Genomic DNA, 16,781 nt, shown 5'->3' with positions numbered 1-16,781 from the left:
CTCTGAGTTTGAGGCCAATCTGATCTACAAAGCAAGTTTTAGGACAGCCAGGGCTTCACAGAGGAACCCTGCTTCAAAAAACCCAAAATGGTGGTGGTGGTGGTGGGGGGGGGGGAGAACAAAACAAAATCAACAACAACAACAAGCCAGGGTTAAAGTTGCCCAGGCTGGTCTTGACCTTCCAAGCTCTGTGCCTCAGTCTCCCACGCAGTACGGGACACCACACCTGACTGACTTTCAAGTATGTTTGTGGGAATTTAGCTTCTACCACTAGTTTTATCTCATCTTGTTCAAATAGTGGTTGACGTGGCTAAAAATAGTACTACATAAGACTATTACGTTGATCTTACTTCCCTGGCTACTCACAATTAAACTTGTCAATGCAATCAATTGTCCAACGGGAATATTTGCTGAATTATGGATATTCCATACAGGCATTTTTTAAAATTGATTTTTATTGAGCCCTACTTTTTTTTTTTTTCTGCTTCTCTCCCTCCCTCTCTCCTCCCCTTCTACTCCCAATTTACTCAGGAGATCTTATCTTTTTCTACTTTCCATGTAGATTAGATCCATATATGTCTCTCTTAGGGTCCTCATTGTTGTCTAGGTTTTCTGGGATTGTGAATTGTAGGCTGGTTTTCTTTGCTTTATGTCTAAAAGCCACTTATGAGTGAGTACATATGATATTTGTCTTTCTGGGCCTGGGTCTGGGTTACCTCACTCAAATATGATGTTTTCTAGATCCATCCATTTGCTACAGGCATTGTGTTAAGGAAGAGATAATATATAAGCATGTCTATGTAAATTATTATCAGGAAAGTGTATCCCACATGAATCAAGGATAGCCTGGATAAGGCTGAGTGTTGGAAAGTGGCTATGGGAGCTTGCTGTTGAGTTAAATCCTATTAAAATCAATTTATAAAGCACATAATCCTTGAATCCAATTCTTCCTGCACTAACCTGATAGCTGAAATCCTCTGAAAGTCTTCATTATAAAAAAGCACATTACCATTTGGGGTCAGAAGTTAGAACATAGTAAAGTTGTTTAAATTTAGACATTTCTGCCATCTGTGCTAACATTTTCAAGTTTTTAGATCTGTGGAATTTGTGGTTTTCATTGAAATTTTTCACGAATAATTTATAATATCTACTGCATGGGTGTAGGGACCTGGGCAGTAGCCAGAGTACAATTTGCTTCATAAAAACTTAAAAAGAACTGTTTTTACAGGTATTTTCCTGGTCCAGCAAGCACTCCACTCCTTTCTGAGTTCAATTACACATGTTAGGCTAGGTTGTTCTCAGATCACGGATGCCAGCTTGATAGTTAACGTTTTCTGTTTGCTGTGTCTTCAAATACACTAATCTGTTCTTGGACAAAAAGTAACCTGTTCTTAATCCAGTGTAACTCTCGTGTCAAACAGTCTTCCTGTCAACAAGCCTGACGTGGGTCTCTGTGGTACGTTCTAACCCATGGACACTGTAAGCGTTTTAATGCTCTGCCCTGCTGGATCTGCTTCTGGTCCAGTGCCGACCGATAGATCATCCTGTTCGCTGGTGTGACATCCTCCTAGTGTCTGCACAGCACCCCAAACACACACTCACATGCACACGCATGTGCACACACACACACACACACATATTTAGGGTTCAACAATAAACAGTGAAGGAAACATGCAGACCAAAAAACAAAACAAAACAAAACAAAACAAACAAACAAAAACCCAACCTTTGAAAGCAAAACAAACTTTTTTGCTAGGTGATTTTGGATTTTTAAAACTGCTCCCAAGCTTGTTGTGGGACCTGCTAAGATACCTGGCAATAGTTTGATGCTTTCCATCCTGAGTCTCCTGGTGGTGAGTGATATCTAGAGTAATGCCAGCAGAAGCCAACTGCCCAAGGACACACCCGGGCAGTGCCATGAGAATCACAAAGTGGGACATCTTAAACTCTCACCAATGAGGGCAAACACTTACAACTAGTAAGTAGAGAAAAAATGGAACAGAAGCAAAGAAGAGCTGCTCTGGGGCTGGAGAGATGGCTCAGAGGTCAAGAGCACTGGCTGCTCTTCCAGAGGTCCTGAGTTCAATCCCAGCAACCACACGGTAACTCACAACCTTCTGTAATGAGATCTAGAGCCCTCTTCTGGCCTGCGAGCATACATGTAGGCAGAACACTGTACATAATAAATAAAAATGGAAATGGAGGAGGAGGAGGGGGAGGAGGAGGAAAGGAGGGGGAGAAATAGGAGGGGGAGGAGGGGGAGGACGGGGAGGGGGAGGAGGAGGAGGAGGAAGAGGAGGAAGGGGAGGACTGGTGCTCCAAGGAAAGCGGTAGAATCACTGCACACCAGGGGCTGGTGCTGGTCTCTAGAATCTAAACATTTTATAAAGAGACAGAGATTTTCACCAAGAGATGGAAGCGGAGCTCTCCAAGATAGTCATCTCTGAGTTCAGGGCTAGGGAGACAGGTCTGCACACAGACGTTTTACAGCACCCTATGGAAGAGAGTGCTCAGCTAAAGCTGGCACTACAACAGCTACTTGAACTGAAAGTTGTGACAACATCAAAAGAGCAGGAGAAAAAGGAGGTGGTGTTGACCAACAGGGGAAGAAGCCAGCTGTGCGGTGTGCCTGAAGGTCCCCAGAGCTTCAGACAAGCTTCTTCCCCAGGCTCCACACCCTCAGGTGACTTGCTCGCTCTCAGGACCATAATGACAGTACCTGCAAGTGGTTCCTGAAAAGCTTTTGTTTTCCCAGAAAGACAATCTGCCCTCACACCCTCTAACTGGTCTGCTCCTCTCACTGCCGTTTTGCAATCTAACAAGTTTTTCTGCTTAGCTGACTTCTCTCCTTTTTACAGTATTTACATTCTATACCTCTTAGTCGGCGTCAATAAAGCTTCCACTCTGTGGTCTCCACTGTATGTTCATACATGTTTCCTTGGGCAGGTGACCCAGACTGTACTGAAATCCCAGCACTCTGGAGGCTGAGGCCAGCCTGGGCCACATAAAGAACAGAGAGATCTTGTTCTCAAAAGACAACACACATGTACACATGTGTGCTAGTCCACACATTGGATTAGCTGTAATCCAACTATGCTCAGGCTACTTCTAAAGTACCAAGTAGTCCCAGGTTTCTCAAAGTCTCATTCATGTGCTATGTCAGATCTTTTTTTTTTTTTTTTTTTGGTTTTTCGAGACAGGGTTTCCCTGTAGTTTCTAGAGCCTGTCCTGGAACTAGCTCTTGTAGACCAGGCTGGCCTCGAACTCACAGAGATCCGCCTGCCTCTGCCTCCCGAGTGCTGGGATTAAAGGCATGCGCCACCGCCACCTGGCTATGTCAGATCTTTTAAAAAGTTATACATATTTTCCTAACAATTAAATCTATATCATTATAATATGCTTTTTAAAATCTATAAGTGTTCAATTTTATGTTTCTATAAATACATTAATAATACCAAGGCTTGAAGATTCTGTTTTAAAATTGAAGGAAGGCAGGCAAGATGGCTTGGTGGCTAAAGGTGCTGCCACCAAGCCTGATGACCCGAGTCGGATTCCTGGAATTCTTGTGGTGAGAGGAGAGAACCAGCCACTGTAGGCTGCCCTCTGACCTCCACACACAAGGAGGAAACTTACTGATACACACACAAGGCAAGCTCTTGTATTTCTAGTATCCTTTTCTTAGACAGTAATGGCAGATTTCTTCATGGCCCGGAGGTGGAAGACCACAGTGCTCCTTTTCTGACCTCTCTGTTTCCTGACTGTCTTATGCCTGTCTGTCCTGCCCATCCGTTTATTGCTTTACTTCAGAAATGCTTCCCGTGTCAGAGCTGAGAACACTCGGCTGTCTCGTGAGCCTCCTTAGCAGCGTATTTCTGTCAGACACAGACAGAGTGAACACACAGACATGAACTTACGGATCTCTTCCACCACTTGTGGGTCATATTCTCTGTATTTTTCAACTTCTGCCTTAAGTTGATCCCTTTGGTCCCGAAATGAAGAAAGTTCTTTTACAAGCACGGCTCGCTCTTCCTGGAGGTAAAGGATTTCATGTACAGTTAGGCCAAATCATGTAGCAGGCGTTCTTGGGCCTCCAGCCCCCAAATCATCACAAGAAAACTTATTATTAATTATGAATGCTCAGCCTCAACTTAGGCTTGTTTCTGGCTAGCTTTTTTAACTTAAATTAACCCATTTCTATCATACCATGTGTTTCCCCAAGGCTTGTTTACCTCATCTACTCTGTCCTGCTTTCCTGCTTCCTCCATGTCTGGCTGGCTCCCCTTTCCTCTCTGCCCACCAGCCCTGCCTATCCCTCTTCTGCCTAGCTATTGGCTGTTCAGCTTTTCATTAGACCAATCAGGTACCTTAGGTAGGCAAGGTAAAACAGCAACACATCTTTACATAGTTAAACAAATGCAACTATCTTTATAGAGTTAACAATTATTCTGCAATACAACAAATGCAACACATCTTTACATAGTTAACCAGATATTCTATTCGGCAACAAAATAAATCTCATGTGTAATGAAGTAATAAATTCTGTAAACACATGGATTTGACATATTTATATAATCAGCTCCCAGTATCCATGGGTTCCTCATTCACATATCAACCCCTAACAGAGAAAACCCACACCCGCACTGCACACGCACCATACCGCACAGGCACCATACTGCACAGGCGCACAGGCACCATACCGCACAGGCACCATACCGCACAGGCACCGGCACCATACCGCACTGCACAGGCATCGTACCACACAGGCACCGTACCACACACGCACCATACCGCACAGGCACCGGCACCATACCGCACAGGCACTGTACTGCACAGGCACAGGCACCGTACTGCACAGGCACCATACCGCACACGCACCGTACCGCACACGCACCGTACTGCACAGGCACAGCCGTCTCCCTCAGTGCCATTCTCTATGACGTAACAGGAAAACATGGTTACAGAGCACTTCTGCTGTAGTAGGAATTACAAGTAATCTAGAGATTATTTAAAATATATGAGGATTATATAAGATATATGCAACTGTTTTGACATTTTATAGACATACATTACATTTACATGTAAATACATTTTATATAGATATTATATAGAGACATACATAATTGATATGGTCCCAGGGATTGAACTCAGGCTGTCAGGCTTGACAGCAGGCACCTGCACCTGTGAGCCCCATGAGTCAACCTAAAGGAGCTGGAGCATCCAGATTTTAGTATCTCACAAGGTCTTGGAGCCAATTCCTCAGTGGACAAACCTCAGTATACACACAAATATGCACAGTGTAAGAACAAGCCTAATTCCCACCCTCTGAAACCTCGTGCCTTTCATATATAATAATTAAATAATGATATGTAGAAAGAACAATATAAAGCAGGCAAGAAGAGATGGTTACACATGGATGAACTCAAAGAGGATGACGTCACCACACACCAGAGGAAAGCTCACACTGCTTTCTGGGTATTTTCACAGCTTGCGCTGATGCATATTAAGTCATGGTTTCTAGCAACATTAATCATTAAACAATTGTACTTCAAAAAGTGTTTGAAGAAATGTTGTAGATTTTTTTCAACTTTAAATGATTAACCTTTATAAATATTTAAGGGGATCAGAAATGGCCTCCTGTCATTTTTCTTTCAAGGTGAACCAAATATGGCTTTTCACTAGCATAAGCCAATAGGCACCCTCTGACATTTTAGACAGAGCCCTCATTAACACAGAGATGTCATAATGCTACGACTGTGTGACTGACATTTGTAAACCCTGAAAAAGAATTCATACAAAATCTAAATGCTGGCAAAGATTCTCAGTAAATACAAGGTAAAAATCAAAGTTCAAGTGGCCTGAATGGTGCCAGCCTAAGGCTTCCCTGTCATCGGTGTGTCCTGCTTGTACCCTGGCTTTGGTTTTGCTACTGTTCCTGCAGTCTACAAAGTACCATGCCCTAGAATAGACTAGCCCAACAGAACAGTGCATGATGGGAACAGCCTAACTCTGTACATTCCAGCACAGGGTCATTGGTCACATGTCCATGCACTAAAGCAGTTGTGTCTGAAAAACTCAACTATATATGATTTAAATGTAAGGGGGTGAATTACTTCTGGATATATATCACTAGATAGATGATGGATGGATGGATGGATGGATGGATAATAGAAAGGTAGGTAGATAGGTAGATGATAGATAGTAGAAAGAAAGAAAAAAGAAAAGAAAAGAAAAGAAAAGAAAGAAAGAAAGAAAGAAAGAAAGAAAGAAAGAAAGAAAGAAAGAAAGACAGACAGACCAGAAGGAAAGGAGGGAGGGAGGGAAGAAAAAGAAAGGAGGATTTGTTACAGTGGCTGACAAGTTATGGTCCAGCTAGCTCAATGGGAAGTCCGAGAAGCCAGCAGCTGTTCACTCCATGAGGCTGGCTGTCTCAGGTGGAATTCCAAAGAAGTAGCTCTATGCCGGAGAAGGAATGGACTCCCCAGCCAGAGTGAGGGTGGGAGGGCAGAGACAGCGGCTTCCGTCTTCCTGTCCCTTACACAGGCTTCCACAGAAGGTGTGGCCCAGATGAATAGGAATCTTCCCACCTCAAAAGATCTGGATTAAAAGGGGATCTTCCTTTTAAATGATTTAATCAAGAAAATAATACCTCGCGGTTGTACCTAATCACTTGTGTTTTGTTAATTCCAGATGTAGTCAAGTTGACAACCAAAAATAGCCATCACAAGGATATTACTATATTGATCATTTTCTATTATGTGCCAAAAGTTTTTACAATTCTTTTATGTGTGTGTGTGTGTGTATGGCTGGAGAGACAGCCATGGGTGCTGGAAACAGAACTCTTACATTTTTGATTGTGAGTGTTATCTTTAATAGCTGAGCCATCTCTCCAACCCTACAATTCTTAAAATATGTACTTACGTATTTGATAGGGTATCCTATGTACCAGACGTTCCTTTAAACCTCTGCAAATACTGACTACTTTAATCCACACAATAACCTAATGAAACATGTTCTGTTATCTCCATGTTACAACCCAGAAAGTTAAGAACAAAATTTAGGAGACTTTCAAAGTCAGGCAGCCTGGCTCCAGGGTTTATGTTGCTATTACACACACACACACACACACACACACAAACACACACACACAGACACACACACACACACAGAATTCACACACACAAACTTACGGTCTCTTGCCGGCCAATTCTAGCTTTCTCGATGCTCTTCTGCAGGTTCGCATGCTTCTGGCTTCCCTCCAACAGCTAGAGAGAATCAAGCAGATAAAATGGTTTGCTAAGACACTGCCTGGCAGATAGTATAGAAGATAAAACGAAACAGACTGTCGGTTCAGCTCTGTGTTAGGAAAAACATTAAAGGCCACACTGAAAACTAATGTTTATAATTTGAAGAAGATTATCAATCATTAGAGCAGAATGAAAGAATGTGTCTTAGGGTTACCACTGACTGCTAGATGGAACGGCCATGGCTGAAAGGAAGTGGGGGAGGAAAGGTTTTATTCGGCTTACACTTCCACATCCATCATGCACCAGAGGAAGTCAGGAAGGATCACAAACAGCAGGCAGCTAGAGCAAAAGCTCATGCAGAGGCCATGGAGGAGCTCTGCCTACTGGCTCAGGCTGCTTTCTTACAGCATCCAGGATCACCTGTGCTCTCCCATCTATCACTAAATAAGAAAATGGTGGTGCACGCCTTTTATCCCAGCACTTGGGAGGCAGAAGCAAGCGGAGCTCTGTGAGTTCGAGGTCAGCCTGGTCTACAGAATGAGTTCCAGAACAGTCAGGGCTGTTACACAGAGAAACCCTTCTTGAAAAACAAATAAAAACAGTCTGTGTCAGTTGACATAAACATCAGCGTACACAAAAGTAAATGTTTTCTTATTTCACCCCAAAAAGAAGTCTTTTTCCCCCAATTTTTGTTGTTCTGAGACAACGTCTCACTAAATACTCCTCACTAGCCTGGAACTCAAAGAGAACAGTCGGCCACTGCCTCTCCAGGAGCTGAGATTAAAGGCCTGGGCACCACTCCCAGCCATGTCTTCAATATTTTTATGTAATCTCTAACCCAAATCACCTCTAACGTAATAAACTACCTCAAGTTAGATTAGTTTTCAGTTAGATTTAAAAATTCAAAAATAACTCCTTAAAATTCTGTACTCAAATTTCATTTCACTTTTGACTAAGGTCTCTGGAGAATACCTCATGCTGTTTCCTGTTTACTTGTACTGTGCAACCTCAGTAAGTCAGTACTATCACACTCAGTCAGTCAGCACTATCCCACTACAGTCAGTCAGCACTATCCCACTACAGTCAGTCAGCACTATCTCACTACAGTCAGTCAGCACTATCCCACTACAGTCAGTCAGCACTATCCCACTACAGTCAGTCAGCACTATCTCACTAGTCAGTCAGCACTATCCCACTACAGTCAGTCAGCACTATCCCACTACAGTCAGTCAGCACTATCCCACTACAGTCAGTCAGCACTATCTCACTACAGTCAGTCAGCACTATCTCACTAGCCAGTCAGCACTATCCCACTACAGTCAGTCAGCACTATCTCACTACAGTCAGTCAGCACTATCTCACTAGTCAGTCAGCACTATCTCAGTACAGTCAGTCAGCACTATCTCACTACAGTCAGTCAGCACTATCTCACTAGTCAGTCAGCACTATCTCACTAGTCAGTCAGCACTATCTCAGTACAGTCAGTCAGCACTATCCCACTACAGTCAGTCAGCACTATCTCACTAGTCAGTCAGCACTATCTCAGTACAGTCAGTCAGCACTATCTCACTACAGTCAGTCAGCACTATCTCACTACAGTCAGTCAGCACTATCCCACTACAGTCAGTCAGCACTATCTCACTAGTCAGTCAGCACTATCTCACTACAGTCAGTCAGCACTATCCCACTACAGTCAGTCAGCACTATCTCACTACAGTCAGCACTATCCCACTACAGTCAGTCAGCACTATCTCACTAGTCAGTCAGCACTATCTCACTACAGTCAGTCAGCACTATCCCACTACAGTCAGTCAGCACTATCCCACTACAGTCAGCACTATCCCACTACAGTCAGTCAGCACTATCCCACTACAGTCAGTCAGCACTATCTCACTACAGTCAGTCAGCACTATCCCACTACAGTCAGCACCATCTCTGTACAGTCAGTCAGCACTATCCCACTACAGTCAGCACTATCTCACTACAGTCAGCACTATCTCAGTACAGTCAGTCAGCACTATCCCACTACAGTCAGCACTATCCCACTACAGTCAGTCAGCACTATCTCACTACAGTCAGTCAGCACTATCTCACTACAGTCAGTCAGCACTATCTCACTAGTCAGTCAGCACTATCTCACTACAGTCAGTCAGCACTATCCCACTACAGTCAGTCAGCACTATCTCACTACAGTCAGTCAGCACTATCTCACTAGTCAGTCAGCACTATCTCACTACAGTCAGTCAGCACTATCTCACTACAGTCAGTCAGCACTATCTCACTACAGTCAGTCAGCACTATCTCACTAGTCAGTCAGCACTATCTCACTACAGTCAGTCAGCACTATCTCACTACAGTCAGCACCATCTCACTACAGTCAGCACCATCTCACTACAGTCAGTCAGTGCTATCTACCTCACTTGTCCCCACTGTCAGAAGTCCTGCACACGTCACACATCTGTTACCTGCTGCCAATTCCATAAATATTCTTTTAATTTGGTTTTTTGACACAGGGTTTCTCTGTGGCTTTGGAGCCTGTCCTGGAACTAGCTCTTGTAGACCAGGCTGGCCTCGAACTCACAGAGATCCGCCTGCCTCTGCCTCCCGAGTGCTGGGATTAAAGGTGTGCGCCATGACAGCCGGTCTCCTGCCCATTCTAGAAATGTTTAATTAGTCAGTTAACTTATATATTTATCTTATTTAGCTTAGAGAGCACATGAATTCCGTGTGGAAGCCATCCACACAGCCAATATGGAGGAAGGACTGACAATTTTCAGGGCACACCTGAACCTCACACTGTTACTCTCACCTGAATCTGTGAGTAAATGAATAATCACGGACAATCCCCAACACCCAGTGTCTCCCCATCTTTGACTGTAAGTTAAGACAGTTCTGACTTGTTTGATTGGAGATGAGAAACCTCTGTGCCTCTGTCACATAGAGTCACAACCATCTAGAAAGTAACTGAGGACTGCATTAATTTAATTTGTAAGCTGAGAAGAAGCTGACGTTTCACAATCTAGCTCTACAGAGGGAGACTGGTGTTCAAATACCAGTCTTGCTTTAAATTCAGAAAGAATCTCTAGAAAGTTGATGGCTTCGCTGTTGGGACATCGCTGCTGCTCCTGTGCCAGCAGAGACCCCATCTGCTTCCTTTCACTTCCAGCACAGCTGTGAGAGCACAGGTCGGCCCTGCACAGCTCTGAGAGCACAGGTCGGCCCTGCACAGCTGTGAGAGCACAGGTCGGCCCTGCACAGCTCTGAGAGCACAGGTCGGCCCTGCACAGCTCTGAGAGCACAGGTCGGCCCTGCACAGCTCTGAGAGCACAGGTCGGCCCTGCACAGCTGTGCCTCTCCAGGAGACACTATTTTCCTCTGTTAACAAAACACGAGCGCAGCTTTCTCAGCCAAAACAAGCTTCAAGCTTTAAATTTAGCAACAAGATTGAGTTCTTCATAACAAAGATTGTAATTCATTTTTTTAAAAAAAACTCCATGTTTCAAAAAATCCTGAAGGACCTTCCTGAAATAATCTTTAAATGTATACATCACTTCAATTCAGAAACAGGGAATTCTCCAATTAAAACAATACATAGGCAGTTTAAAAACATAGAAAATATTTATAAAATAAGCAGACTTTAGTCTTAAAGTTAATAACTGCATAAGGCATCTGAGAAGTAGGGGATGTATTCACACATATATAATATGGACCAAGTACTCAAGGCACATGCCTATTAATAATCATCTGCAACTTAATTCATCCAATACTTCCCCAATTCTAATAACCTTATGCACACACATATATATTAGTATTTTAGATGCACTTTATTTTATTTATGTCTCTCAGTTGTGTGCAGATGCCCACAGAGGTCAGAAGAGGGTGTCATCTCCCCGTCCAGTTGTGAGCCGCCAGATGAAGTGTGTGCTAGGCAGGGATCTCAGCCCTCAGAAGAGCAGCAAACGCTCTGAACCACCAAGCCGGCTCTCCAGCCCCCAATCCAAGTATTTTAAACATGAACCAATACATTCATGAGTTGTCGTGCTCAGTATCTTGGTAATACAGGACGGTTTAAACAACAGGATCAGGACACTTCTGAAGGGCTGCTTGTCCTTGTGAGTTTTCAGAAACTCACCCCAAAACCCATGGCAGCCACAGCTCTCGTAAGGCTGCCTTTGCCATCAGGCTTTGGGTTGTTTTTACGTTTTGCTTCTTTGTTTTGATCTACACAGCTAATAGAAGTCTTACGGTTCCTAACATGCCCTGTGGAATTAAGTCAAGGCAGGCTTTGAGGGGAATGAGCTGAGATGTTTAGCCACCGTATATGGGGCATGTGAGCCAGCAAGTCTCAAGCAGTGGCATGAATTAGTCGGTTGCTGCTCCCACCTCCTCAGCTTCTAAATAGAACAGTGGGGGAATTCTGGGTCTTGACACTCCGTGAGCACGAGGCACGCACTCTGCCACTGAGCCATAGTTCAAAGAAGCTGCATTTATAAATTTCCCAGGTGATGCTGATCCTACTGGTTATGGGTCCACAATTCTGAGAAATACTGATCTAAATAAAATTTTGTTTTCTCCAAATAACAAACCCAACTGAAGCACATATTAATCTATGAGAAAATACAATCTACATTCTGAGAAAGCAAATTACTACTATATATTGTAGTTTGAACTAGAAAAATATTTCAGTATCTCTGTATTTAGAAATCAAAAGTCAACACTTACAAAAAATTAATAAGATGATATTTTATATTTTCGAGGGGTATTTACCGCAAGATACCTTTGAAGACCATACTTTCTGATATATTTCTATTAAGTGAAATGAGAATCAATTATATACTATACTAAATCAATTTCCATATTTCTTTAGTCTTATATTGATTTCAATTACCGATATTTGGTAAATGTTCCCATTTTTATAGATCATGTTTCTTTTCTTGTAGAGCTGAGAATTGAACCTAGACCCTTGAATATGCTAAATATGCACTTTACAGCTAAGACAGCCCCTCAGTCCCATACTAGTTCTTTCCATTATTAAAAAACATTGCTCATGCTGCGTATGAGTGGCCATGCATGTCCCAGCCATGTGTGGAGGTCAGCCTACCATTCTGTGGCGTTGGTTCTCACACCCAACCTTCACATGGGCTCACTTAGGCTTCTCCACACTTTCTTGTCTAGCCCAAGCAACACCAATGCCAACTATACAACACTGCATTGTCCAGTTTCTGACGAGTACAAATCTCACCTCACTGATCTCTTCCTCTTAAGAAAGAAGAGCTTACTGATCACGCTACACGGAGCAGGGGGCTGGGCAGCAGCTGAGCTCTGCCTATTGATGGTTCCCCCTCTCAGATACAGTCATGGTCCTTTATGAGCTGCTTTATCACCAGAGTTAGAAAGTACCTATGAAAACCTAGTGGATGCTGGGCATTAACTAGCTACACAGACGGGCACTGACATTTTACAATGGACTTTCCTCACTCAAGGATGTTGGCCCATTGATTCAGAAGTTCTGTACTCTAGAAAGTGCACTGTACTTTGTTTCTTACTGAAGATTTATTTTAACTTTGAGTTTGGTGCTACTAAGAGATAGGCAATGACCCCAATCAAAGTAGCATTTGTAGTGAATTTAGGTGTTAGAGGTTAGTCAAAATGTAAATGTGTAGCCTTAAAAATAAGAAAATCAACATATTTCAAATTTGAAATTGTTCTGTATCTAATCTAAAGTTAAGTGGGTTTTAAAAATAATTATAATATAGGACATTCATGGTTATAAATAAATAAATGTGAACATTGGATAAATGATAAGCTCTTATATCTGAATTTGATTCAGTGCAATCATCTAAGTCTGAACCACAACTTTGGGTCAAAAATAGCTCAATTTAAAAATAAATGGAACTAACAGGATTAATTTTTAAGAAACTTCTATAAAATACAAAGCAGCTAGACATGTTATTAGTTCGGAAATACTAAAATTTACAAAATACTGATAATCTTTTGTGGGGCAAAATGGGTCAAACAAATTGAAATGAGGGTTAACTGGGGAATCAATGACTGACACTGCCACCACCTGGTGGCACAGCATCAATCCAGATCCTGTGGAATGGAGCTTTCCAGACCATACGACTTCCAGGGGAATAAAAGCTTCTGAGAATGACTCTCACAAGCCTGGATCTCCTAGGAAACAGAGAGAAGAGTGTTTTGGGGATGAGCTATAGAATTTCAAAGCTAGTCCAGGGTCATCCTTTTCAATCTCATCATGAAGCTTCTACAGCAAAGGAGAGTAATTTTGAAGGAAGTCTAGAAGCCTTGCCTGAAGCCACCTACTGACCACAAGAGCAAAGCAAACAGTAAACATTGTTTTAAATCTCTGATACCTTAAAATCATACCAAATTGCATTTCAACTACTTTAATCATTGATGATTTAAAACCATTTCAAATAGTTTACCAATAAATACTTGCATATTTCTCCCATCTCTGCAAACAATATCTAATTCTTAGTTATCTGGGACAATAGAGAGATAGTAATAACATTCAACTTAAAAAGCTTAGCTTCTTTTGAGGTGGGGAAGTAGAGGCTTGCTGTGTTGTCCAGGTTGGCATCTAAGGATCCTCCTACCTCAGACTCCTGAGGAGCTAGGATGCCCAGTTTAAAGGCCTTGCAAGAATGCATAAGGATGTCGTTTGTAGACCCTCTCAATTGCTTCTCCAAAGCTTTTCTTTCTTAACAGAGCTCCAACTTCTGTTTAGACTAGAGTGGTAATGTGCTCTGAAAGATTGGATGCTCCCATCAGTGTAAGCCTGCTAACTCAGACCTAGCCAATGAGACAAACAGAAGCTGGCTTGGGGAAGAAGGCATGCTGACATTTTCCTCTTGTATAAAAGAAGGGAGAGGGAGAGGAAGGGGAGATAGAGGGAGAGAAAGGAAAGAAAGAAGAGGGGGAGGGAAGGAAAGGGGAGAAGAGGGAGAGAGGGGAGAACCTATTCTCTGGACTCTGGACACTGAGAGCTCAGAAGGAGCTTCTAACCAAAAAGGGAAAGTCAAATGCCAAAGACAGTCTAGACTTCAGACACTGTGGTGCAACTAGTCAACCTGAGAAGGCTGTCTCCACTTCTTAACATCAGATAATGAATTCCTATTATCCTACCGTGAAAGCCAGTCTGAATCTGCTTTTCTCTTATTTGTTTGTGCAAACAAAAGGGACACATATAAGAATGTCAACAATAGGGGCAGGAGAGTTGGGAGGACACACCAATCTTCTGGAAGACTCGAGTTTGGTTCCAGTATCCACAGCAGTCAGCTCACAACTGCCTGTAACTCCAGCTCCAGGAGATATGACATACCCACACACATATACAAATAATTAAAAATAAACTTTTATAATGCTTTAAGAATGCTAATGGTGATTACCTTTAAGTGAGTAATATACAAATTTATCTTAGAAAAATACCAATATGATTATTTTAAAATATCAGAGCAGCATGAGCTTTGGCAGCTTGGAAAGCTCTTGCTTGCTGCTGTCTGTCAAAGGCACAGGTCTGAAGCAAGCAACTGGGTAGAAAGGCAGATGCATAACCTGCAAAGCAGACACTGCAAATGCACTGAGCGGCTGCTACTCTGAGTGCCTGGGGCGGGAGCGCTTAAGGATAAGGACCGTGAGCTGGGCTTTTCAGGAGACTTAATGTGGTGTACGTACAATGACAGCAGCAGGGGTCCACACAAGTTCAAACCCAGTCTGCAGGCTACGATTATTTCAGGCATCAGCCTAGAACGCACACCAGCTCTGCGAAGAGCAGTTTGTAACGGTAAGTGCAGTCTTGTTTGCTGAAGTGACTCCACAAACGTGGACAGAATTTACTGATGTGTACTTCACAGAGCACTAATATCTCAAGGACACAGGCAAAGACAGACTTGCAATGCATACTGTCGGATTAAAGGCTCAGCAAAGTGAAATTAGTTACTTCTATGAACCATGGTCCCCAGATTCCTGTGACTACAGCATCCTTTTCAGTAACACACGTTACACAGGATCCTGTCACGTATAACTCAGGCAAAAGGGCAGACAAATGAAGTGATGAAGCCAACAGCACACACCGCATTGTTCCACATAATATTCACCCCAAGCTAAGTTTTTAAAAAAGTCAAGATTATATAGGGGCTACAATAATCATGTCCACACAATAGAAATAATGTTTTGTTGGGGGCTACAGACCCCTGGCCCCTTGACTTTCTTTGCCTGCCTCAGACCCTTTGCCTGCTGGAGTGAACTGAGCAAAATAACTTGTTTTCCTGTGCCTGCAGCTGCTCTGAATACGAGACCCTCATGCGTTCCTGACGGCAGGGGAGTGAATTCTGGTGGGTTTTACAGCTGGAAATCCCAAGAGCTGGGGCGTGGCTATCAGTTAAGGATCCCTATATAAGCTTCCCTGAAGCACAATAAAGTTGCATTCTTGTTTCAAGGATGACTTGTGTCTCTACCTGTGCGTGTGTTTTTAAATCGTTCCCGGCTCACGTACCGTCCCGTAGTGCAGGCGCTACAATTTTTTACGGCTGTATGTTATAGAGTGGAAGGAAAAGGAAAACCCGGCCAGGGAGAAAGCTCCTAGACCATATCAACAGCACTCGGGATGAACTCAGGCAGCTGTGATGCCGTTGGTTTCTGTATCTGCACAGCGCACACCATAGCTCCATGTACCTCAGTTACGGCATTACAGGCCAGAACAACAGATGAGCAAGCTGCGGGCCCTTCCCTGGCATGGTCCTAACTGACGCCACAGAGGAAGCATGCATACAAGAGCTGTGATGTTAATGCTTCACAGAGCGTGTAGACGGACCCTGGTGTGGGAAGACCCGACTGCACATCCTTCTTCCCTGAAGTTATTTACTTCAGGTGTGGTGTTAAATTGCAGTAACAACTCATCCCTCACGAATAACACTAACAGTGTGTAGACAACACGTATCACGATGACGGGCTGCCGCCATGTGTCTGCTTAATGTCCTGCCAGTCGGTCACAGCGCTTGCCACGGCAGTCGCTAAACTTCACTGAACTAATGAACTTCAACAGGGATAGTGCCTGTTTTTATTAAAGATACTTCTAGTTATCTATATAGACCCAAAGTAGACCTACTCTTTACAGATTCAGCTTTCGCTATAAACATCTATATGCCTATTTCCAAACACTGGTTGGTGGTGGTGGGGGAAACAAAAACCTTCAAACTGAGAACATCTCTCAGTGTCTCCACAACTAACACAAAATCTAGCTCACGCTCTTTTCTTTTTCAGAATGAAATATTTATTATATACCAATTCCTAGAAAGTCTGGCCTGAATTATCCTCCACACAAAACCCTGAATAAAGAACTACGAAAGTGCTGGAGGAGGGGATTCTTAATTTTTGTTTAAAAAAAAATCCATTAAAAATGCAACATAGCTGCTGCCATGCTAACTACATTCTTATTTTTAAGGAGCCACATCTAGTCGGGTGGTGGTGGCACACGCCTTTAATCCCAGCACTAGGGAGGCAGAGGCAGGCGGATCT

General features: G+C 43.1%; 1 protein-coding gene across 1 annotated transcript in view; it reads right to left on the bottom strand.

Moving 5' to 3' along the window:
• Mnd1 (meiotic nuclear divisions 1) overlaps positions 1 to 16,781 on the bottom strand; it is a 46,535-nt gene that overhangs the window by 10,395 nt on the left and 19,359 nt on the right. Inside the window, exons 5-6 of the mRNA XM_038348358.1 lie at positions 7,188 to 7,262; positions 3,915 to 4,029 (exon numbers count right to left, since the gene is read on the bottom strand). Coding sequence (XP_038204286.1) covers positions 3,915 to 4,029; positions 7,188 to 7,262 — 190 coding nt within the window. The remainder of the gene's footprint in view (positions 1 to 3,914; positions 4,030 to 7,187; positions 7,263 to 16,781) is intronic.

The sequence above is a fragment of the Arvicola amphibius genome, chromosome 11, assembly GCF_903992535.2.
Source record: "Arvicola amphibius chromosome 11, mArvAmp1.2, whole genome shotgun sequence".
NCBI lineage: Eukaryota > Metazoa > Chordata > Mammalia > Rodentia > Cricetidae > Arvicola > Arvicola amphibius.
The sequence above is the reverse complement of the archived record's forward strand: the minus strand, read 5'-3'. Positions and strand labels throughout refer to the sequence as shown.